Source organism: Coenobita brevimanus, chromosome 50 (assembly GCF_032717465.1).
Source record: "Coenobita brevimanus isolate Jiangsu-jjx chromosome 50, ASM3271746v2, whole genome shotgun sequence".
NCBI lineage: Eukaryota > Metazoa > Arthropoda > Malacostraca > Decapoda > Coenobitidae > Coenobita > Coenobita brevimanus.
The window spans coordinates 44,677,195-44,701,807 of record NC_137003.1 but is presented as its reverse complement, the minus strand read 5'-3'; the positions used below and the strand labels follow the sequence as shown (position 1 = coordinate 44,701,807).

At 40.7% G+C, this 24,613-nt stretch overlaps 1 protein-coding gene across 1 annotated transcript in view; it reads right to left on the bottom strand.

Annotated features, from left to right (window-relative positions):
- LOC145399820 (uncharacterized) overlaps positions 1-24,092 on the bottom strand; it is an 86,449-nt gene extending 62,357 nt beyond the window's left edge. Inside the window, exons 1-4 of the mRNA XM_080272383.1 lie at positions 24,002-24,092; positions 17,198-17,283; positions 8,487-9,242; positions 6,549-6,686 (exon numbers count right to left, since the gene is read on the bottom strand). Of these exons, the coding sequence (XP_080128509.1) occupies positions 6,549-6,686; positions 8,487-9,242; positions 17,198-17,278 (975 nt within the window). The 5' untranslated portion in view covers positions 17,279-17,283; positions 24,002-24,092. The remainder of the gene's footprint in view (positions 1-6,548; positions 6,687-8,486; positions 9,243-17,197; positions 17,284-24,001) is intronic.
- Positions 24,093-24,613: the final 521 nt, after the last annotated feature.

Here is a 24,613-nt window from a genome sequence, read left to right as displayed (position 1 = left end):
CTTCATTCTTTCCCCGTCCTTCTGCCTCCAGGTGACTTTATGCTCCCTCTTTTTTCTTTCCTTCATTCTTTCCTCTTCCTTCTGCCTGTGGGTGACTCTACACTGGGAGATAAGCCAAATGGTTTCCTGTACACCAGGAAACCATTTACTATGCTGGGTGGTAACCATATAACCAAATTTTGGTATCTGGTGGTTTAGTGGGTAATTACGGCACTCCAACTGGATTGGGCCAGTGAAGGTTCATATCCAAGGGGTGGCTGGGGTTTATTGCTCACATAATGCCACTCAGGGATGAGTGAGGCTGGTCACTCTCATCTTAAATGTCAGGACCAACCTGCCTAGCTCTGGGCCCCTACGCTCCTCATGGGGCAGTATTGGATTGGATGATGGATGGATGAATGAAATACAGATTATACTTCAGAGGTAGAAAGACGCTTGGAAGCCATGATGAACTAGACGAAGATAAGTTTAGTAACAAAAATATGGTGAAAAAAAACTCGTAAGGCTGCACAGTGCTGTTGACACGATGCTGGTACAACAATGAAAGTGTGTTTGGCAGGATTTTTCATCCTCCAGCACGGGATGACAAAGTGAGACCTCTGGTGGCTGCGAAATGAAATGCTCCATGGCGCATTTCATTTTTTCTTAAATTGTATTACAGTATAAGAAAAACATGTATTGTAAAATGAGAGAGTTTTTACATCCTTTTATTTAAAAAATGTGTAATTTAGACGAGGTAAATCAAGAGGTACCTTAACCAGAATACTGTATATTATACTCATTTATTTTCAAATATGTTTGAATTCTCACCTCAGAGGGAGGGGGGGGGAACATCAGATATAACAGACTATGGGCATTATTGCATCAGCTTTCCCCCCTATTAGTCCGTTATGGTGAGGGTCTACTGTACACATATTTATTTACTTTTTAGATTGCAGCACTAATTGGCAGTCATAAAAATAATGTTTATTTTAGTCAGACCTCATTTCAAGTGCTGTGAGATGAAAAAGATCATTTGAAGTATAACCGATCCCATTTCCAGCTCATTATATGATACTTTTTTGACAAACTTTTGGAATTTAGGCACTCTATTGTAGCTGGAAGTGTTTCATAAGGGTTACTAATTTTGTCCACTGCTTATCATATGATATCATGAACAGTTTATAGGTTATATTTTCCATCATGCATATACTGCTGACTGAATATGAATAAAAACCTTGCAATATGTAGGACACACATGGACTGCAACTCACTGCATCCCATTTAATGGATACTGTTCGTCATACCTAACGGACGTTAGGTGGCTTCCGCAAGGTCCATTAAATCCAATCTCCTGCCTATGGAGGTCTGTTAAAGCAAGGGTCTATTGTACAGTCAACCCATGGATTGCGCAATTGACTTTTTTTATCCCACCCCATGGTGCGCAAAAAATGAAGAAATTTGTTTTGTTTTGTTTTTGTTTAATATAAACTTGAAGATAAACTTCCAGGGCATCATCTAGTGAAAAAAAATAATATATCTCTATCTTTGCATAGGCAATGTGTAAGTTTACGTAGGGGAGTACTGTTGAGAAAAAATGAATAAAAAAACAAAAAAGTATTTTCTTTGTTTTTGTTTATTATTAACTTGAAGACAAACATCCAGGTCATCATCTGGTGAAAAGAAAAAATCTCTCTCTCTCTGTCTCTGTGTAGTGCCATGCATAAATTGGCAAAGGGGTGGAGTAGTTAGCTGTGATGCATAGCCTGAGCTATGGCTCACAACGTGACTCTACCCAGCCTGAGCTGTGGCTTGCAATCCATGGGTTAAATAAATAATTAAAAATATACTGTAAAAAAATAACTAAAAACTAAATCACTCAAGATAGCTGCAACACATCTAGGATAAACAAGTTTCAGCACATCATAATTCATTTTATGAGGAGACCTGATTTTTGGGGGACATTTGATAAAAGCTATTTCCTTGGACACCACAAGGCAGACTCCTAATGTTGCGGTATACATTTTAAAATCCCAAGAAACTAATGAGAGGTGTGACCAGCATCTGAGACTTTTGGTAATCTGTATGTATGACTGGTTATATGTAACAGTGCTTGCAAGCATAAATGGTTCACACCATGTCATCAGAACTACCAGATTATTTTTTTCCTGCTTTCTTTATGTTTTCATAATACAGTATTTCCATTCACTCCACTTTGCTGCAACTTTGAAATGCTGTATTAGCTTTATTATATGTGATTAGAATCCAAGGAGTGGTTGGGGTTTAATGCTCACGTAATGCTACTCAGGAATGAATGAGGCTGGTTACTCTCCTCTGAAATGTCAGGACCATTTGCCTAGCCCCGGGCTCCTATGTTCCTCATGGGACAACACTGGATTAGATGACGGATGGATGGAGAGAAGCAGATGATAAAACTAAGCAAAATAAGGAAAATTACTAACACAAAAGCATGTGACAAGAAAAGGGCTTCAATTGGCAACATATCCAACCTCACTGATAAGTGTCCAAGGTTTGATTCAAAGGAAGCATTGTCATAAAAGACTTTGTAGTTACTTGTAGTGGAGTTATATATATATTAGACTTGTGGACGAGCGGTTGTTATACTTGAGTAGCTTTGTAAGTAGATAATCTTCTTTCCCATTTGTCGTGCATTGACAGGAGAGGTAAAGAATAGTATGGGACTATTTTTATTTGTCTTGAAAATATTAACAAGTATCTCACACAGAGCGAAGTATAAAGTAGAGTCCCGCTAGCTATCTCTCTGTCTCGCTCTCTCTGTCTCTCTCTCAAATTGCTAAGCCCTTCTCCCTGCGACCTGTCTGTTCTATGGCTAGCTTCCTTCTGAGCTCTCTTTCCTAAATTCTGGTGAAACAGGAGACGTATCACGTGTGTTCCCTGTGACTGGAAAGTTCTAGAAGCCTGTGTGTGAGTATGTGTGTATGTGTGTGTATGGTCACTAGGCGCTGTCGTGTGCCTATAAAGCATTCCTTGAGTTAAGAGTGTGTAAGCATTGCTCGATTCTTGAAGACACAGTACCTTCTCATCATCCGACTTCCTGCTTCTATCTGTCTCTCTATCTATTTATTTATCTATCTATCTATTATGATTTGTAATTATAATATGGACTCATAACAGCATTAACTGTTTAGTTCTTGTGGAAAGTGTTACCTTTACATCTAGCTAAAACATCGAGTTATTGTGAGAAGCATGTGGAGTTACATGGACAGACAGACTGACAAATGAGGACGTGAAGTATTGTTGTGGAGTGGATGTGTATGTGATAGAAAATGCTAAGAGAATACACTGAGGTGGTTTGGCCATGTGGAGTGGATGGAGAGCAAGAGACTAATGTGGAGAGTGTGTGTGAATGTGGTGGACAGGGGGAGAGAGATAGACAGACCAAGAATGAGATGGTGGGATGGAGTGGAGAGGTATGTGAGAGTGGAAGGTGTGACTTGAGAGAAGGGCAGCGAAATGGTGGGGGGCCAGGGAAACATGAATGTGATGTGTTTGCAGTCACCCCTTACAGAATCAAGACGTCTGGCAAGAGACAGACTAGATAAAATATCATTCATTTCTGCATTCTGGAGGCAGCATTAGGCAGCAATATTCAATCCTGCTATCAGATAAATGTCCAAGTTCAGGTTTCTGAGAAGTACTGCCTATTTAGTTCTTGCTGAAAGTGTCACTTTTACATCTAGCCAAAACATCCGCAATTTTCGCACCTTGTCATGTTGTAACTGATTCAATTCGCTTAACCAATATACAGTAAGGTTGGGATATAATGCAATTCTCCACCTCCCCCCCTTCCCAAAAGGACCAGAATAATCTGAATATTTTGATTAATGAGATTTATTTATTTATTTACTTTTTTTTTCCACACAAGGACCAAAATAATCTGAATATTTTGCTAGGCTGTGAAATCAGCAGAAAACATTTATTAGCCACAAAACAACTGAAGTGCTTTATTGCTTTTGTTTTTAGCATAATAATGTCTGTCTTAAATCCTCCCAAACAGCTGTTAATACACCATTCCAATCAGATGGGTGAGTGAAAATATACATAAAGATACAAGTGGCTAGTGCGGCAGGTCACTGGGTAACTATATAATGGTTTACTATGGTAACTGCATGCCTAACAGCAACTGGCTTCAACCAAACAACCCCAGAATGTAATAATGTTTTATGTATTCCACACTCATTTATTAACTGCCTCAGTAGATACCAGTAATGGAAATAAGTCTGTGGTCTGACTGTGGTAATTTTTCAGCATAAACTAAAGTAATATAATATTTAAGGGTAAAATTCACTAAAAGAATGAATGTTATGAGAAGTGTTGTATTCACAAGAACAGAAATTGATGGTTAGGAGAACAAACAGCAGGCAACTAGCTATGTAAGTAAGTAACACAAAGAAGACAGGCTGGTGCTGTCCAGATGCATACTTATTGAGGGGGGGGGGGGGTACTTTTCCTTTTAAAAGACAGTACTCTGATGAATGCAGATCAAGAGTGCTGTATACTGATGTAGGGAATTAGTCCCACTGCCCTCATACAGTTTCTTAGATGCCTGGTCTAGCTAGTTAAGTATTCCAACCAGATATGGCCCACAGAGGTCTACTTTTGAGGGGATGTCAGAGCTTACTGTTCATATAACACTCATGGAAGAGCAACGGTACAAAGGAGTACAAAGGAAGGCAAACAGCAACAGACCTTATGGTCCTTTCGAGGCTGTTTGTTACAGAATGGACTATGACTACGAGATCTAACTCTACATGCTGAAGGATAAGGATAGTAAAGTAAGAAGGCTACCCCCACCTCCAAACCCTCCACTCCAGTCCAGTATGAATAGCTTGATCCTGGGTTTTTATACTCTTACTGGGAAAATACTGAACTGGATGATGGATGGATGGATGACTGGTATTTATGTCATTCAAGAAAAATGGATGGCTGCTTCTAATCTGCCAAATCTTACACGGTAAGGTATTGAGTACAAACTCTCAAATTTGAATTGCTTAGATTCAGAGGCTTTAAAGAAAAATGGAAGATTTTGGAATGTACAGTACAATCATACTGGTATCTACGAACAAAATCACGAAATAAACTGCATATGGTACAATTACCAATATGAACAGCAAAGTATCCAATACTAGTAACAGTAATTTATTTCTATATATGTCTACAAAAAACATGAAGTCTTCAAACGTGCACAGGTTGTGTGAGGAAAGGTGATATCAACACCTGACCCATAGGATGAAAAAAAATATTTGGAAAGTGACAGTTTCGGGAAAATGGTTTTCTGGATTTGAGTTTACACTGTCCTGTAACTGATCATGGATAAAATTCTAACATAAAGTCAGAATGAGCAAATGTGTTTATGAATACAACAGATATATACCTATCAAAATAATCACAGCATAGAAGAGGAGGGCAGACAGGGGCTTGATTCTAACTTAAAAAAGAAGCGATACAATGCTTTTGAGGATGGAACCTCTAAGCACACAAAGATGCATTATGGCTTACACCCATGGTAAAATGGAACTGAGATACAAAAGTTACCGATTCCTTGAGATGAAAGCAATGGAATAACTTGACAGAACTCCAAATGACAGGTGCTTATTTGTAATTAGTGATGATACTGCAGTAACCAGTACTTTGAAGTTAAACTTCTAAAACAAACAAGATTGTCCATTCAGTAATAATTACAGAAGAACGGAGTTTTGCAGGAGTAACTGTAGGTATGATTAGAAATTATTGGCAAGTGTGTGCAAGAGGAGAAAATGTAAAGTGACATGGTACTTCCACTCTAGGACTGTGTAAGTACAGAACAGGATACTGCAAGAGCACCCTTAAAAGGAGGAAAGGGCAATACAGTACTATATTGGCAGTGAAAATAAGAGACAATCAGCAACAAAAGCAATGAAATCATATATCAAAATAAATACAATAACACAAACACTTTACCACACAGTTGTTACTACCTCTACAGGAGTTCCTATATGGGTACAATATTAGAAGCTACAAAAGATAATAGTTTTCTTTTAAATTTTCATCTGTGTAGATGCGAGTGGTCCCATTTTCTACCTACATCATGTTGTATATTTTTTTGGAGAAGCTTGCTAATATCATGTTACAGACTGGACTGAATGATTAACTATTGAATATTAACTACTGAAATTAACAAGCTTCTCTTATACAGTATGAAACTTTGGTAGTGCGGGGCTGAAAAACAGCTACACAGAATATTTAAATCATACTACTGATCACGTAAAGTTCACTTATGACTATAATTGAAAACACTACTAAAATATTATGCTACTAGTTGTCACTAAGTGACATCAACAGAGAAATATGGAACAGTAAGTTACTACTGGTACTTTCTTGCAAAACTTTGAGATACATATTTCATCATGGGAAATATCTGCCAAGTTCACTTTGTCATATTTTGCAAGAACTTTGGAAATACTGAACAATGTGTGAACTGTCAAATATATAACAACCCATCACTACCAAGGTAAAATGATGAATAAAATGTTGTAGTTAACACTCACCCCTTGTACCTCCGCATCACCTTGCTCCTCCATTCCAGTCTCCGTGCTGAACCCCTCCCCACCACCCCCTCCTCCACCACCTCCTCCTCCTCCAGTAAAGCCACTCATGTCACCATCTCCATCCCATGCATCTGAGGGCTGTAAGATGAAGAGATAACATTAATTTTTGTCATAAGTTACATAAATGGACATATTTTTAACCCCTTCTATCTGACAAGACTTTTTCCATTTTATTCTTGGAGTTTTCAGGCAATGTCATTGAACCGGACTGGTTAGATAAAACTCACACTTAATATTCTCATAAATAATGAATAAAACCGTATGCTAACCGTTTAAAATCTTATGTACCAACTTATTACAAAATACAGTCGGAATCTAAAACTTCACATTGGCTAAGCCCTAAATTTTTTAAACGTAAATTCAAGCACTATATCAGACCCTTACTATTCATCATCATCCAGATCTCTTCTCCCACTCTAAGGTAAGGTGAGGTAGGGTAAAAAAAAAAAAAATCAATACTGGCTGATGAAAGATGAATTTATTCATATTTATAAAGACGTCTCCTGGTTGAAGGTAATGTTAGAACATATCTCCATGAGGCCTAAGACATGTCTGATACCCACGAAATTTTTCTTTATTACTTAACTACAAAAACTGTGTAACGAGACTTGTCTCATTCAATTATATACTTACTGTATGGTGAATGATGATGATGATGAAGACATTACTCTTCTTTTCACTTTCACTATCAGGTATGATTCAAAATTCTATTCATACTGTATTCGTATTCAGATCCTCTCTATGAATACCGCCTATAAATATTACAGTACCAATGAAAATTGTTAAAGCTGAATCTGCATGACCAAAGTCCACTTTGCTTTCTATCAGAGATGTCACACTACTTCAGTGAAAAGTGAGGGTTGACCACTGCTATGTTCAGTTACATACCTAAAACGAGTCTAATAGAAGCAAACTTATATAATGCATAAGAAGACTATCTATCTATCTATTGCCAGACGCCTCAATCCCGTTTGGGGTGGCCACAAACAAATCGCCTCCAAGTCGCCCTGTCCCCCGCCATTTCACTGCCCTGCTCCCAACTCACACCCCCCTCTCTCATATACCTCTCCACCCCATCCCTCCATCTCATCCTCGGCCTCCCCCTCCCTCTTCCCCCCTCCACCTCACTCACATACACTCTCTGCGTCAGTCTTTCACCCTCCATCCTCTCCACATGGCCAAACCACCTCAGTGTGTTCCTCATAACGCTTCCTATCACATCCACATCCACACCACAACGCTCCTTTATATCCTCATTCGTCAGCCCGTCTCTCCATGTGACTCCACAGGCTCCTCTGAAATAACTCATTTCCACTGCTCTCACTCTTGACTTGTGTCCTTCCAACAACATCCAAGCTTCACTTCCGTACATTAGAGTTGGTATCACAATACTGTCATGTAGTAACTTTTTCACTTCCATGCTCACTTCCCTGTTTCTTATCACTGCTTTCAAAGAACCAGCAACCTTTCTTTCCTGCTGTACCCTTTCAAGCATGTCACCCTCCAAACCTCCATCCTTACTCATCACACTACCCAAATACTTAAACGTACTCACATTTTCCAATTCCTCACCATCCAACCTAGCTGTACATTCACTGACTTCACCTCTCTCAAAGACCATCACTTTACTCTTCCCTACATTCACCTTTAGATTCCATTTCTTACACACTCTCCCAAACTCATCCACCAAGCCTTGCAGCTCCCCTTCGTCTTCACTCAACAACACAGTATCATCTCCAAACAACAGTACAGGGAGTTTCCAAACACTATCCTCTCTCACCAGGGCCACTCCAACATAAGAAGACAATTTCACTAAATATCAATACTGTACTCAAGAAGTGGAACTCTTCAAAGAGCACTGTATGAAAGATGACTTACTCCTTGCAGCCCTGATGGTCCTGGAACTGCACCATCTGATACATCTGGCTTGGTGTCTCCATCCTCATACCCTTCAAAGACATCTGGGGTTTCTGTTGGGTCAGCTACCTCTTGTTTGATTACAGGGATAGGAGGAGTAGGGACTGTTGGACTGCTGGTGGAGCCTTGGCTTGTCACTGGAACTTGTGGTAGAGGTAGAGGTACAGGCTGAGGTTTACTGGGCTGTGGTGCTGTGGTCTGAGGTGCTGTGGTTTGAGGTGTATGAGGTTCTGACTGTCTCATCTGTTGTGCTAAGGAATTTATCTCCGAGGGTGGGGGTATGGTATCTTGTATTCTGGCTGAAAGTGCAGAGGTACTGCTTGACCCAGATAAACTACTAGATCCTCTGTCCTCATCTACTTGGAGGTGTCGCTTTCGTTTAGCTGGGGGACTGCCCTCACGCTGATCCTCTGGCATCCTGGTCCTTGATTTCTGTGGCTCATCATCTGGTATGGCCAAACCCTTGATCCTAAGGCACTCAGCGGTCTTTATAAGGCTGGCTAGCTCTGACTGCGCCACGTCTACCTGCCCTAGGTACATATAGTCTAGGAGGTACTCCAGGTCTGCCCGGCGCACATCTTTTAGCACCACTACCAGGTTGGTGCCAGTTACTGATCCAAACACCTCGCTGAAGTATTCGCTGCATGCTGACAACACAAACTTGTGGGCTGGGTACATACGACCCTCACATGCCACTGTCACATCAGTGAATGTTAACTGAAAAAATGATGGGAAATGGTTAATACATGATAAATATAACAGACAAATACAATACTTTCAGAAAAAAAATTGTGCATAAACTTACAAACTGCAACACAGTATTAAGTCCAAGACAGGAATAAGACATGCTTCAAATGAATTCATTCATCTGATAACATCAGGAATAAGGATAAGGTATGTTAAAGTGGGATGAGGGTGTAGAAGCTGCAGTTAAGGAGAAAAGAAGGTTTTTCATGGAATGGAAGAAGGGTGGTAACAAAGAGGAATACCTGACAGCCAAGCGTAGGGCTAGAAGAGAGGTATACAGGGCGTAGTCTGAGTCATAGAGAGTTTTACTTGATAACCTACACTGTGTGGAAAGGAAGAATATGATATTTAAGGCGGCAAATCAGGTGAAGAGGGAAAATCAGGATATTACAGGTAAGCACTGTGTGAAGAATGATGAAGGAAGGATAGTGGTGAAATTAAAGCAGGGAGAAAGCACTATATCTGTTGTTGAGTGAGGAGTTTGACTGGGACAGGGAAGGTTTGGAGCCAGCAGATTCAGTGTTTGGCCCTTGGCCTTTAATTGATGCTGCTACTGTGAGTGAGGCACTAGGCAGGATGCAGTTTGGAAGGGCAGCAGGTGTGTGTGGGATGACTGCTGAAATGTTGAAGGCCTCAGGGGATATAGGAGTGAGGTCAGTCACTGACCTGATAAATATCTATCAATCTATGTATCTATTGCCAGACGCCAAAATCCCATAAGGGGTGGCCATTTGACTTTGAGTTATTTGTTTTACGGGAAGGGGCACTAACCCTCCACCAACCCACTTGCTGACACATAGGGAGCACGTATGGTTTGGTTATATGGTTACCACCCAGTGTTGTAAATGGTTTCTTGGCTTACAGGAAACCATTTGGCTTGTCACTCAATGTAAAGCCACCTGATAAATATGATTATATATAATTATACATGAGTGTAATTATAAATGTGTACAACGGGAAGGGTGATGCCCTGGAAAGAGGAAATTATTGAGGTATAATGATTTTGGATAAGATAACGAAGGTAATGGAGAGAGTTCCAGAAGGTACGATTAGATAAACAGTGAATACTGATGAGATGCAGTTTGGGTTTATGCCAGGCAGGGGGACCACTGATGCCATATTCATTGTTTGACAGCTTCAGGAAAAATATATAGAAAAGGGAACTGTACTTTGTTTCTGTTGATCTGGAGAGGGCCTTTGACAAAGTCCATAAAGATGTGGTGAAGGGGGCAATGAGAAAGCTTGGGATTGAGCAGTGGCTGTTACGATGGTTACGGCCATGTAAGAGGGTGGTCGCACTCACGTAAGAGTGAACGGAGATTTTAGTGATGAGTTTTCTGTGAATATAGGTGTGCATCAGGGGTCAGTTTTGAGTCCCTTGTCGTTTATCATGGTACCTGAAGCCTTCTCACGTGACTTCAGAAATGAACTTCCGTGGAAGATGTTGTATGCTGATGATTTGGTGTTGGTTGCAGAGAATGAAAGGAAGGCAGAAGAAAGATTTAGGAAGTAGAGAGACGGTGTGCAGCACAAGGCCTTAGGAGTAAATGCAAATATGCAGATAAGACAAAAGTGATGATATCTAAGGCTGGTGGCAGTACTGTACTGTCAGAGAAAAGGGGGACTGTCCATGTGAAGTCAGCCACAAGGGGGTGGGAAGTAATTCCATTTTGTGCAGTTTTTGTGATAAGTGGGTGCATAAGATATGTAGTGGTTTAGAGGGAGACTGCGAGATAATGCTGATTTTATGTGTGCAGTGTATCGGGAGGAGCAGGAGGATATTGTCAGGCGTGAAAGGATTGAACCTGCTGGTAAGTCTCTTGAGTGTGTGGAAGAAATTTGTTATTTGGAAGACATGTGCTGGAGGTGGGGCTGGAGCTAGCTCTGTGGCTAGGGTGAGGAATGGTTGGAAGAAGTTCAAGCAGCTGTTGCCTCTCCTGATACTGAGAGGGCTCTCCCTATGTGCTAAGAGATCTTTGTATGAAGCATGTTAGGAGTATAATGCTGTATGGTAGTGAGACCAGGGCAGTAAATGAAGAAGATATTTGCAGGCTCAAATGTACAGAAATGACAATGATTAGGTGGATATGCAGTGTGTCTTTGACTTCAAGGCCTGGGGGGTGGGGCCTAGGTTTATGATGGAAGAGTTGAGAGGTAGGATTGGACTGGAGTGTATTGGTGTTGTGATGAGGAGAGATAGATTAAGGTGGTCTGGGCATGTGGACAGGAAGGGGGATGATAAATGGGTGCAGAATGTGAAAAGCGTTAATATTAGGGGTGGGGTTGGGAGGAGAAGACCAAAAAAAACCTGGAATGAGGCCATTAACTGTGACCTCAGGGTTAAGGGACTAAACAGGGAGGCTGCCAGAGATCGTGAAGCATGGAAAGCCACCATTAGGTGACCAAGGCTGACGCATGCGTGTTGGAGCCATAAAAAATGAAACAAAATGAAATGAAGGAATGGACATGGACAAAGGAGCCTTGTATTATCCTAAATTACTGCATTAATGAAAAATAATCATCTTACTATATGAATAATGTATCACTGTAGTGTGTAGAAAGATCAAGAATGGGAATATTCGAGTATGAGGTCTGTCCAAAAATGAAACCCAACTTTTTAAACAGCACACCAACTAGCCAACGTAACATGATCATGATCGGAGCACTGTGTAGCAGCGACTTTGAGTTTTAGTTTAACACTAGCCGCACTTCCCGTAGTCACTGAGGTAGCCTACATGTGCTTGAGTGAACAAGTGTTTAGTTTATCTATCTATCTATTGCAAGACACCATAATCCCGAAAGGAGTGGCCGTTTGTCTTTGAGTTAGTGGTTTTACAAAGAAGGACACTAACCCTCCGCCAACCCACTTGTTGACATGTAGGGAACATGTGTGAATTGGTTATTTGGTTACCACTCAACACTGTAAGTGGTTTCCTGGATTACAAGAAACCATTAGGCTTGTCACTCAATATAACACCTGAAAAGGAAGAAGAGTAATGAAAAGTGACAGGAAACATGGGAGAAATAAGCAGACGAGGGCTGACACAGAAAAAGAATGCTAAATGTGAAGGAAGAGGTAGGCAGCATTACATCAAGTGAGTGGATGATGGTCACCACCAATCACCACAACTTGGCTTTTTGTTGTTGAACAACGAAGGATCTTGAAGAGCAACAGATTTACATGAAATTCTGTTTCAGAATTGGAAAAACTTTTACAAAGACTTCAAAAAACTGAAGATGCACCATGATGCAGCAAAATTTGTGCCACTCTGCTGACACATGAACAATAAGAACTGTCACAGTCACTCAGACAAAAGCTACTTGAGTGTTCAAATACTTATGAAAACTTTCTTAAAAATGTCATGACAGGTGACGAAATGTGGGTGTACAGCTACAATGTTGAAACAAAAAGGCAGTCGTCACAGTGGGTTGGAACAGTCACTGCAACCTCCCCCCCCCCCTCCCCAAAATGCATGCCAGTGGCTCAAATTTGAAGGTGATGTTGACTGTTTTCGCCCTACTCTCCAGATTTGGCCCTGCAAACTTTTTTTTGTTCCCAAAGTTGCATGTCATCCTGAAAGGTCACCAATTTCAGACAACAGAGGAGAAGAAAATTCGCCAAGTGCACCAAACAAACATTCACTCAAACGCATGTACCCTGATGACTAAGTGATGCGGAATGATGAAGCTAGTGTTAGAATAAAGGTCAAAGTTGCCACTTCACAGCACTCCCATAGAGATCACACTACACCAGCTAGTTGATGTGCTATTTAAAAATTTTGGTTTCTTTTTGGACAGACCTCATAACGTAGATCTTTGTAGTTTATGTTTAGAGCACTGATCACGCTAGCATATGTACATCTTATTGCCTGATGACAGTTCTCCATGCATCATGACACTGGGCCATATCCCTGCTCAGTCCCCTGACCCAGAGATCTCAATTCTTTTTACCTTCACACCAAATTCATGCTGGGAGAAGCCAGCAGAACCTGATTATACACCCTATAAAATTAAGCAACTTTTCTTCTATAAAGATGCCCTGGTGAGTAATTTAAGTTCTCTATGAATATTCAGGACTGTTTATACTGGATATGATACTGTCCTACCAGGCTGCCACTTTCCCACTTCCCTCTCAGACAAAATAAGGTATCAGGGTTAAGGTAAGGCACAGTAGCAACAGGTTGGTTTAAGGCCGAAATACAGCTTTTCAAATGATTTTTGGTCATAATACCATATTTGCCGGTGTATAGGGCCGACCTGTGTATAAGACTACCCTCGATATTTGTATATAAAATGTGGGTTTAGAGGTATACTCTGTGCATAAGACGACTCCCAACTCTTTAGATACTGGGAGCTTGCTGCCCCAGTAACCCGTCCTTTACCACTCTCCCCACTGACAAGTGAAATGATACAGTACTACCAACACCTTGCTAGGCAACACAGTCTTTGTTTAGGTTTTTACCTTAAACCAGCTTCTGTGGGTTTCACACGCTATCTAGGGTACATGTGCCACCTCTGACATCTAAATGGGGTATACATTAAAGATTCCAGCATTAACTCATACTATATTAAAAACTTATGATCACATTAAGATGAATTTTATACCTAAGGTTAAAAAACACTTATATTTTAATGGAGTTCATCACATCAGCTTTCAGTGACTAAAAACCTTCAAAATCAGTATCATCCACATCTGACATCATCAGTTCATCAACTTCATCCTAGGCCAAAGTTTGCAGTTCTTCATCGCATGGATCAAACTCTGGATTCAAAGGTGTAGCTTCGGCATCAGCTTCCTCTTCCTCATCCGCCCACAAAATATCATCTTCCGAGCCATCCACTGAATTGGAAATTCCACATTGCTTGCAAGCCTTGATGACTGTTTCCATAGAAATATCATTCCATGCCTTGATAATAAAATCACACGGCACATCCAAACCGGGAGCACACATATTCCCATCTTTTGTATACGACTTTTTACCGCTGATCATCCACTCGTTCCATTGCTCACGGATGCAGTCCTTGAATGGTTTATTCAGACAGACATCAAGTGGTTGTAGAACTATAGCAGCCGTGGCTCAGTGGGTTAGAGCGTTCTGCTCTGACCAAAGGGTCGGAGGATCGAATCCACTCAAGGGTCATTGGTAGACATCAGGAAGGGCATCCGGTCATAAAATGCTACACGCTCCAGTCCAAAAATCCTCTATCCAGAGGCAACGCCTTAGCCCTTCAGGGATACCTGGCGTAAAACCAAATTATTTATTATTTATTTTTTTTTTTTTATCAAGTGGTTGTAGAACTGAAGTTAATCCACCATGAATAACGGCAATATCACTGCTGTTTCTCACCATGTAGGTTTTTGTTCCCTCCGTTAAATGACTTTTGAACTTGTCCCATACCATCATGCTACGCTTTTTTAGCAGGCCACCAGGTCACTTACATCACACATGCTCAATCCACAATTTCATTCCAAATTCATCCATCCAACCTTTCTCATTGATGTGAACAAAAATTCCAGCTGGGAACTTAATTTTTGGCATCGTTTTTCTCTTGAAAATAACCATTAGGCTCAGCTTGGTTCCACCTACCATACAAGAAAGTGCTACTGTAAAGCATGTTTTCTTGTGTCCTGTTGTTTTCACTAACACTAAGTGCTACTGTAAAGCATGTTTTCTTGTGTCCTGTTGTTTTCACTAACACTGTTTTTGCACCCTCCTCCTCGACAGTTTGATTTCCAACCATATCGAAATTCATAGGAGTTTCATCTATATTCCCGATGTTGCTCAATGGATATCCGTGCTTCTTGCGTAGGCCTATGATGTATCGTTGAAAAATGATAATCTTGCATTCAAGATCATTTGATTTTTGTTTTCTGTCTCAATACTACTGTAGATCATGTCTTTTCATGAAACGAGAACACCATGAAACTGTTGCTTTGAAATCTCTGCAGTGCTCCTTGTTTTCTCTGGCCCACTTAAGTGCTCAAATACAAATTTTTTTTCTTGTGACAATGTGCCCATTCTGTTGCTGTTCATGGACCAAGTTGGCTACATGCTTCTCCAAAATTGGCCACTGTGCACTCTTTTTTCTCATGGCACATTTATGCCTTGGCATATCCCTTAGCATGTGTTTGGCATATCCCTTAGCATGTGTTCTTTCAATCTCCATTCTCGTATCATCTTCTCTGTCACACCATATTCTTTCGCAGCAGCACAATTATTGGATGATTTGGCATATTCCACCATTCTTAACTTAAAACAAGCTTCGTATTTTCTTCGTTTATTATTTGGAGCCATGTTGGAAATAAGATGTATTACTTGGTTTGCGGCTGCTGGAAATAAGATGTTAACGCTGAGAGAATGCTGCTGCTTATGAATTACTGGCAGCAAGAATAGAAAAAATCAACTTAGTAATGAAACTAAGGACCTCAGTAATGACCCTTGCTTCAGATCTGGTAACCCTGCATTCAGTGGCAACTGGGAAACAATCCAGCCAGACTGCCAGTCACTCTAGACACACGCTGGTGTTCGTGGTGTGCTCTAAACAGGTTACTCACCTTTCTTATGTCCTCATGGCTGTATCCATGGAGATATTTTTTAAAAATCTGCCATTATTTCATATAGAAAGGAAGCTGTGTTTGATGATGATGTTAGTAATTTCATTGGGTTTTGAAACTGTATGTAGACTGCGAGATAATGCTGATTTTATGTGTACGGCGTGCCGGGGTGAGCAGGTGGAGATCGTCAGACGTGAAAGGATTGAACTTGCTGGTGAATCTCTTGAGTGTGTGGAAAAGTTTTGTTATTTGGGAAACATGTTGTTAGCTGGAGGTGGGGCTGGAGCTAGCTCTGTGGCTAGGGTGAGAAGTGGTTGGAAGAAGTTCAGGGAGCTCTTGCCTCTCCTGACATTGAGAGGGCTCTCCCTATGTGCTAAGGGGTCTTTGTATGCAGCATGTGTTAGGAGTGTAATGCTGTATGGCAGTGAGACCTGGGCTGTGAAGGAGGAAGACATTCGCCGGCTCAGATGTACAGAAATGACAATGATTAGGTGGATGTGCAGTGCGTCCCTGCGTCCAAGGCCTGGAGGGGCTGGGTTTACAATGGAAGAGTTGAGAGGTAGGATGGGACTGAAGTATATTGGTGTTATGATGACGAGAGGTAGATTGGGGTGGTTTGGACATGTGGAGAGGATGGGGGATGATAATTGGGTGAGGAAGGAGAGAAGTGTTAATATTGGGGGTGGGGTTATGAGGGGCAGACCAAGAAAGACATGGGACGAGGTCATTAAGTGTGACCATAGGGTTAAGGGACTGAACAGGGAGGCTGCAGTGGATCGTGCAGCGTGGAGAGCCGCCATTAGGTGACCAAGGCCGACACATGCAAGCATGTTGGAGCCTTTAAAAACGAAACAAAACGAAATGATGTACTATATTCAGCGAAATAAGGGTCAAGGTGAGTGATCGACGATGTTCCCCATCACGCCTATAGATCTAACCACAGGATGTAGAGGTTAGGATTTTATAACCAGTGTTTAGGACAACCCCCAGTTTTGGGCAATTTTTTATGAGGTTCAAGAGCCGCCCTATACACCAGCAAATACGGTATAAATTTTTTTAGTTCATTCCCAGTAAAAATGGAGACTGTCATACTGAACTTTTATAATGATACTAGCTGAACTGATATCTTGGAAACTGTAAACTTCTATGGGGTGTTTAAAGAAGAAAATGCTGGTATAGGCTACTGTACTCACTTACTTTCAAACCTGTGCTTGAAATCCCACCAGGGGGAGGGGGGGCTCAAAACTAAGGAACTATTGGTTTTAACAGGCCTGACTTTTCCTAAATAAGTTCATTATAGCAAGGGTTTACTGTACACTGTACAGGACACACTACTGTATAACTATACCAGATTGTTTCATCAACTCACCTTTTGTCGCAATGCAGAGAGAACTTGGAAGAACGTAGACTGGTGGTTATTCCACTTTAATGACAGGAGGCCCTCATCCATGTCTCCTGTTAAGGAATCAAACATGACATGAATGACAGACTGCTTCATGCCTTTGTCCCAAGCGAACTGACAACATAAATAAACAAGCTCATCAAATGGATTAACGCCTGGGTCAATACAAATAATGCTTTGACTGTACAAGCTTTTATGAACTAAATATACAGAACCAAGTTTATCCCTCAAAAAATTAATAAAATAAAAATAAAACAATTACTACAACAAATAGTTTCTGCCAATCATTAATTGCATGTAGTACCCTTCATTTTCAATAATAGTAAAATTCAGTTATTATCTGAAATAATATACAATGTAGGTAATTTGCAGCCAGAGAGTTCACCTTACTGTTGCATACAAGCGTAGCACAGTGGCAGTTATCATACCACATGAGGTCAACTAAACAGACCAAGTTCTGATATGCTATACTTTATCAATAGCTATACACAGTTTCTTAAAGATCTGAAATTTCTTCTAAATACAGTCAAGTCACCTATGGCATGGACTCCTATGGCACAGTTTTCTATGATGCGGCAAGGTGCCAGACCCCCCAAAACGAACCACGCGCATAAACTACCCAAGCTGCGGGCGCAGAAAGGCTTGAAACGCGCAGGCAAATTCCCCCGGCAGAACGCTCCCGTTTGTAAACAAAGAAGAAGGCGAGCGCTTCAGCTCCATACTACAAGTGCTCCAACTGTGGACTTTTTTCTCTCTTATGGGGAGGTTAAACTTCACCAAATTCATTGTGTTAAGTAATGAAACATTAAAGATTCTTTGGGTATTGTGACTAGTTTATAGGTTTGTTCGTAAAACCGCTATGAACAGGTAAGTGACGAAGCACCCATCTCTGAGCTAAGACAAAGTACTGTATAATAACTCCCATCATCGTCATCACGTATATAAGAATGATTATTAATGTGTTAAATGTGAGTTTTGTTGACAATTGAGAATACAAACTTTATCAAATACAGCAATCCCTATACTATCCGGACGCCCACGTTCCGGACATTGTGGACCTGGACCTTCAGATACCAACAATGGCAAAAAAAAAAAAAGAAAAAATCCCCTCCCCCCAAAAAAGATTGATTTCCCTCCCGTAATCTGAAATTGCCGTGCAGAGCCGAACAGCTGTTGACACCATTGCCCCTTCACCCCTTCCTTCCTCCCCCCTCCTGTCAGGGTTGCCATTTGGGATTTTTCATTACCAAATGTGGGCCAATTTGGTAATGAAAAATTCATTTGGTAATGAATCAGAATAATGCATTACCAAATGGATATTTCACATGTATGAGGATATACAGGATGGAGATTGTGGATTGTCTGCTCTCTCTGATTAATTTGCTAGCCTACATAACATGAAAATAATCAACATGCTGTTAATTATAAGGAAAGTGATTACATGTATTTCCACTTGTATACATAATTGGTGAAGAATAAACACTAGCTTTACGAATTTGGTAATGAAAAGTTAAATTTGGTAATGAAAATTGAGGAGTTTGGTAATGTGGCTGTTGCGATCTGGCAACTCTGTTTCCCTGTCACCAACACTCCAACAGTTACTGTTTAACTTCAATCGCGAGTGGATGCTTATCACAGTGGATGCCACACTTTTTTTTTTTTTTTTTTTTTTTTTTTTTTTTTTTTTTGAATAAACTGCAATACCTCGCCAGCAGACCACATGGAAATTTACAGTGCTGTGCAGTGTTAAGAAATTAGAATTTAGAGTGCAAAGGATTAACTGTGGAGTGCAAAACTGGCTGGTTGAAACTGGCGTAGTGCAATTAACAATGTGCAGTGTTAAACAATTATAACTCACAGTGCAAAGAATTACTGTAAGTGCAGCACAACACTGGATTACTGTACGTTCTTCAACAGCATTTTCACCACTGCCAAAGCCTTCAGACGACGGCCACAGACATGCTGTAAGTACGGTACTCTGGCTGAGGTACAGTCACTTTTAATTCCTCATTCTTTGGTTCCTTTTCATTTATTTCATGCTTTATGTCCATTATTGGTGTGAACAGGGTTTTAAATAGGTTTAAATAGGTGCTATGCATGTCTGGTAGGGAGTTATTTAGGAGGCTTTCAAAGTTAGGCTGGGTTAGGGTCCTTAAGTACCAGTCCTGCAGGCAGGTGCCCACTTTCCAGATGGGACCACTTTCCGGACTTGCCTTTGGCTCTATCACATCGGACAGTGGAGGGATTACTGTAAACTTCTTCAATCAGTGCTTGACCAGGCAGCCTCCACCATCTTCAACATTTTGGTTGTCAACTGATCTGTGTCTACTTGGCCGAGTTTTTTTTCTCGATCTGTAGCGCGTGGTACTGCCCAAGTAGACACAAGGCTGATCACTCTCCTGTTTTTTGTGCCTTTTGTAACATGTAATACCGGTACATGCATTGACTGACTGCCTGATTGTGTGGGTGTGTAAAGTGGGGAAAAATGGGGAAAAGTGGGGTGAAAAGGGGTACTTTGGGCGAACGTCCAGAACCAAATTCCATTTTCCCATAGGTTTAGTTATTTGTATGGCACAGGCTTTGTCCAGAACCAATAGCTGCACCTTAGGCGACTTGACTGTAGTATAATCAAGTTAAAAAAGGTACAGTAACCAGTTCTGCAAAATAAAATAAACAAACAATTCTATATCAAGATAATGAAAATAAATAAACAATACTGTATCGAGATAATGAAAATAAAAGTGTAAGTGTTCAAAGACTGAGATATTCCTCACTGTTAAGGTGGCAAACAGCTAACCAGGATTGGCAAACTAAGGTACTATAGTAGGTCTACGATTGGGTGGTCAGTTCAACTGGAGCTATTTGATCAAGGGACCACACTAGCTCTTCCTGATTTCTTGTCATGTTTTCCCCCTTTGACTCATCACTTGTCAAACCCTTACTATCTTTCACTATATTGGCTACCAGTATATTTTTCATCACTAAAACTTCCTTTATCATTCTTATTTTCATTTTATGTCATTTTCATGTCACAAAGTGCAATGTTATGCACCTGGTCAACTCCACCGTCAGTTTAACTGATATGCAGCAGCTTTAATACCAGCAATATAACCTGGTCTATAATCACAGGCTAGGTATATCTCAATAAAAAGTTTTAGGATACTGTATTATTTTTTTACAGTTTTAACTGTAAATTCTGTTAAACTGCACTCCTAGCCAACACTTTACAGATACAGTAGTGTATTACAGTATCATCTGGCAATGAATAGATAGATTTATATCCACAAATAACTTTCAGATGAGGAGAGTTCAGAAGTGCTCGCTCTGAGTCAGGGTGAAAAAATTGTGCACATTATTATCCCTAGGCCTCATATTGCTTGCCTGAAACATAAGACCTAGGGCCCAAAATCAAGTCTCGGTTTTGAACCTGATTCCCAGTTTAAAACCTGGATTACAGCATTATCACAGAACACAGATATACAGAACAAGATTTTGAGCTGCTGAGGCACTTAATCCGAGGTTTAGTCCATCAGCAGTTCAAACCACTTCGAGGGGGTGGATTGACGGGTAATCAAGGCTGGCAAGTGTCAACATTAGAATACGCTTTCCAAACATTTCTATAGACTAAGGAATTTGTGAAGACCAAACTAGTTGGCTGACATGTGTGATGTCATTAAATGTCACATGTCCTTGTGCACTCTACACTGAGAATACAGTACCGTGCAAACAGTGGTCTAATTATAATCATACAGTACGTGTACATACCTTACTTCTCTACCACAGAACTTTTCAGCTGTGCAGACAATAGCTTATTAATACCATATTTCTGTAGCCTATAATAAAATTTTCATCATTTGTGCAGATAGTAGCCTATTATTACATTTGTATAATAAACCTTTGCCAGCTGTGCAAACAGTAGCCTATTACCATACATCTATCTATCTATCTATCTATTGCCAGACGCCTCAATCCCGTTTGGGGTGGCCACAAACAAATCGCCTCCAAGTCGCCCTGTCCCCCACCATTTCACTGCCCTGCTCCCAACTCACACTCCCCTCTCTCATATACCTCTCCACCCCATCCCTCCATCTCATCCTCGGCCTCCCCCTCCCTCTTCCCCCCTCCACCTCACTCACATACACTCTCTTCGTCAGTCTTTCACCCTCCATCCTCTCCACATGGCCAAACCACCTCAGTGTGTTCCTCATAACGCTTCCTATCACATCCACATCAACACCACAACGTTCCTTTATATCCTCATTCGTCACCCTATCTCTCCATGTGACTCCACAGGCTCCTCTTAAATAACTCTGTATCATAAAACTGTTGTGAAAACTGTAGCCTAGCATAAATGTACAGAAAATCTGTAATATGTTATCAATTGATATACTTTTCTAGTACCTCATTCGTCAGCCTATCTCTCCATGTGACTCCACAGGCTCCTCTTAAATAACTCTGTATCATAAAACTGTTGTGCAAACTGTAGCCTAGCATAAATGTACAGAAAATCTGTAATATGTTATCAATTGATATACTTTTCTAGTACCAAAACTAGATATGCCTCATCAAAATTTTACATTTGTTTAAAAGAAACATGATTAATTGTAGTTCACATCATTTGAACAGGCTATTAGTGTGATTTCCTAATGCTAATATTACATATGCTTCATTAGAAATTCAGATTTGTTTACAAGGAACATGATTAATGGTAGTTCACATAATTTAAACAAGCTATTTAGAAATCCCCCCCTCCTCTGCAATGCAGTAAGACCACAGTGGTTTGACATAATCTGCTTCAACTTTTGGCCATGTGGAGAGGATGGAGAGCAAGAGACTGACGAGGAGAGCGTGAGTGAGGTGGAGGGGGGAAGAGGGAGGGGGAGGCCAAGGATGAGATGGAGGAATGGAGTGGAGCGGGATACAAGAGAGGGGGGGGGGGGCTGGGAGCAACGCAATGAAATGGCGGGGGACAGGGTGACATGGAGGCAATTTGTTTGTGGCCACCCCTTACGGGATTAAGGTGTCTGGCAATAGACAGATATACGATATTAGTAATGAATAACTGATAATGGCTACCATATGAAAATGTTTATGATAAATTCACATTTGGCAGGGAGAGTGATGGCTGACGTGGTAAAACAGAAATAATGAACTACGAATGTAGTGCTTATGCACTACATAATACAGTACAGAACTATTAAGCTTAGTAACTTACTATACTGAACTGTTCATGGAGGATTGGATTTTCTTTTTCAGTCATGTTATAGTGATATTTCATTATACACTGGATTACTTTTTGTCATAATGCACTAACTGGGCAGGAAGGGGATTTTCTTTCTCAGTAAAGTTGGTTTTCCCACCACATTCAAATTCGTTACGCTTAAAATGCACAATGATTGGCTATGATCATTGTGTCCAAAAGCAAGCTTCAGTTTGAGGTTCAAGTCCTTGGATTATCTACGATATAATTCAGCAACTAGAATACGGCTAAATCCTTGACTATGATCCAGGATCAAGTAATCCTCAACCCACGGTTTAAACCATCATCCCGAATTTTGGCATGAGTGATCATGCTTAATACATTACCTATTATCACTCAAACTCTCCACAAGCACGTCATCCTCTTTCATTTCAAGGAATATCAACAAGTGTTGCAGGGGACATCAATGACAATGCTGCTCAGTAAATGCACGGAACAGAAGTTTTTTGGGGGGACTTATGGCCAAAACTTTTTTATAAATCCAAAAACTTTCTGTTCAGGTATGACAAGTTTCTGATTGGAAACATACACCAGTGGGTGGGACTTATTCTGCCTCCATAAAAATTATTAATCATTTTCTCTCAATATGATGCACTATATTATGCATGATAGGACAGTACTTGAAAACTGTCTCAATGAGCTATAATTTTACCAAACAAGAGCAAATTACAGATTAAATATATACCGCATAAAAAAAAAAAAAAAAAAATGGTGGACCTGCTATTAGAATCTATGACTCAACCCTGCTGACTCACACCACCCACTCCTCTCGGTCTCTTACACACACAATGGCTGACAAAACACCAGTTCCTAGTCATAAATTTGGAATTTAAGGGTATGAAACACCATCCATCAAGCTGCACCTAACATCGAAAATCTGATGCTACTATTAACTGTAAACATTAGTTTAAAAAATCATTATTTGTAATGAGAAACTTCAGTGTGTGCATGTGTGGAAATCTACAAACATATATGCCACGATAAGAGCGAGTGGGTGTATGAGTAGGCTATGTACGGCAGGGATGAGTCAGCCTACGCCTTATTCCCGAATTACCATTAATCCGCTACACTGCCCCACGACTGCCTCAATACAAATTACGATTCGATTAAATACAGCCAAGTATCTTGGAACACTGGCCAAAAAGGGATTAAGAGCGAGTGAGTGATTATGGATGAGTCACAGCCTACGCCTCACAACGTCCTCTTCGCCATGACTGCCAAGAACCCCCATTCCCTCATTTATTCAACGTTTATGGCAACGCAATGGGAAACGTTAGCCAGCTTCCTCAAAGATCGATACACACTTCATATCAAGCAATATGAAAATGTCGATTTAATTTTGGGGCCAGGGTGCGAAGCACTTGAGATTCCTTGGTAAATGGGGATAATTTTTGGGCTCGCCATTTTTGAGCACACCCTCGCCGCACCTACAACCACTTCACTCAGCTTTTCCTCAAACGTTCGGACACTTGAATGTTCATTAGCCTGCTGTAAGGATTCTAGTGACCTACCTGACGCTATATATGCAGCTAGTAAGGCTGTCAGGTGGGTAGAAAATGCATATGTGCTGGCTTCACTCAGTTCGCAACACGGGGTCCCATGTTTGGATTCTCAAGGACAGGTTCTCGTACGCATTTAGAATGGCCGTCAAGGAAAGCGCACGTGTCCTAAAAACCCATTGTACTGGATTTTCTTTTCACTCGTGTTTCCTTTCTCTTTTTACAATATTGCAATTCAAAACTTTTATATAACTGAATAACCTCACAACACCGACTAGGAATATCTGTGCATGGGCATTGTACAATAAAGTGTGTTTGCAGCAAACGTTGAAAATTCTTCTTTGAGTTCGATACTTGGCACCGGATTCGTCTTCTTTTCAATATCATATATTTTTGCAACACCCATGGGTTGTAAACACTTACAACAAAGCTAAGCAAAAATTGAAATACAGCCCTGCATATTGTCGCAAATTAGCTATTTACTGTAAATGCCACTGTGCGTCGGAAGAGATGTGAGCATTGAGACGCCAAGAACGAGACTAGAAACGTAACACGCGGAGTGGAACGTTGCCAGATGTTCCTCGCGGGTTCCAGTATTATTGCATGGGTGGGCGAGAACAGTTG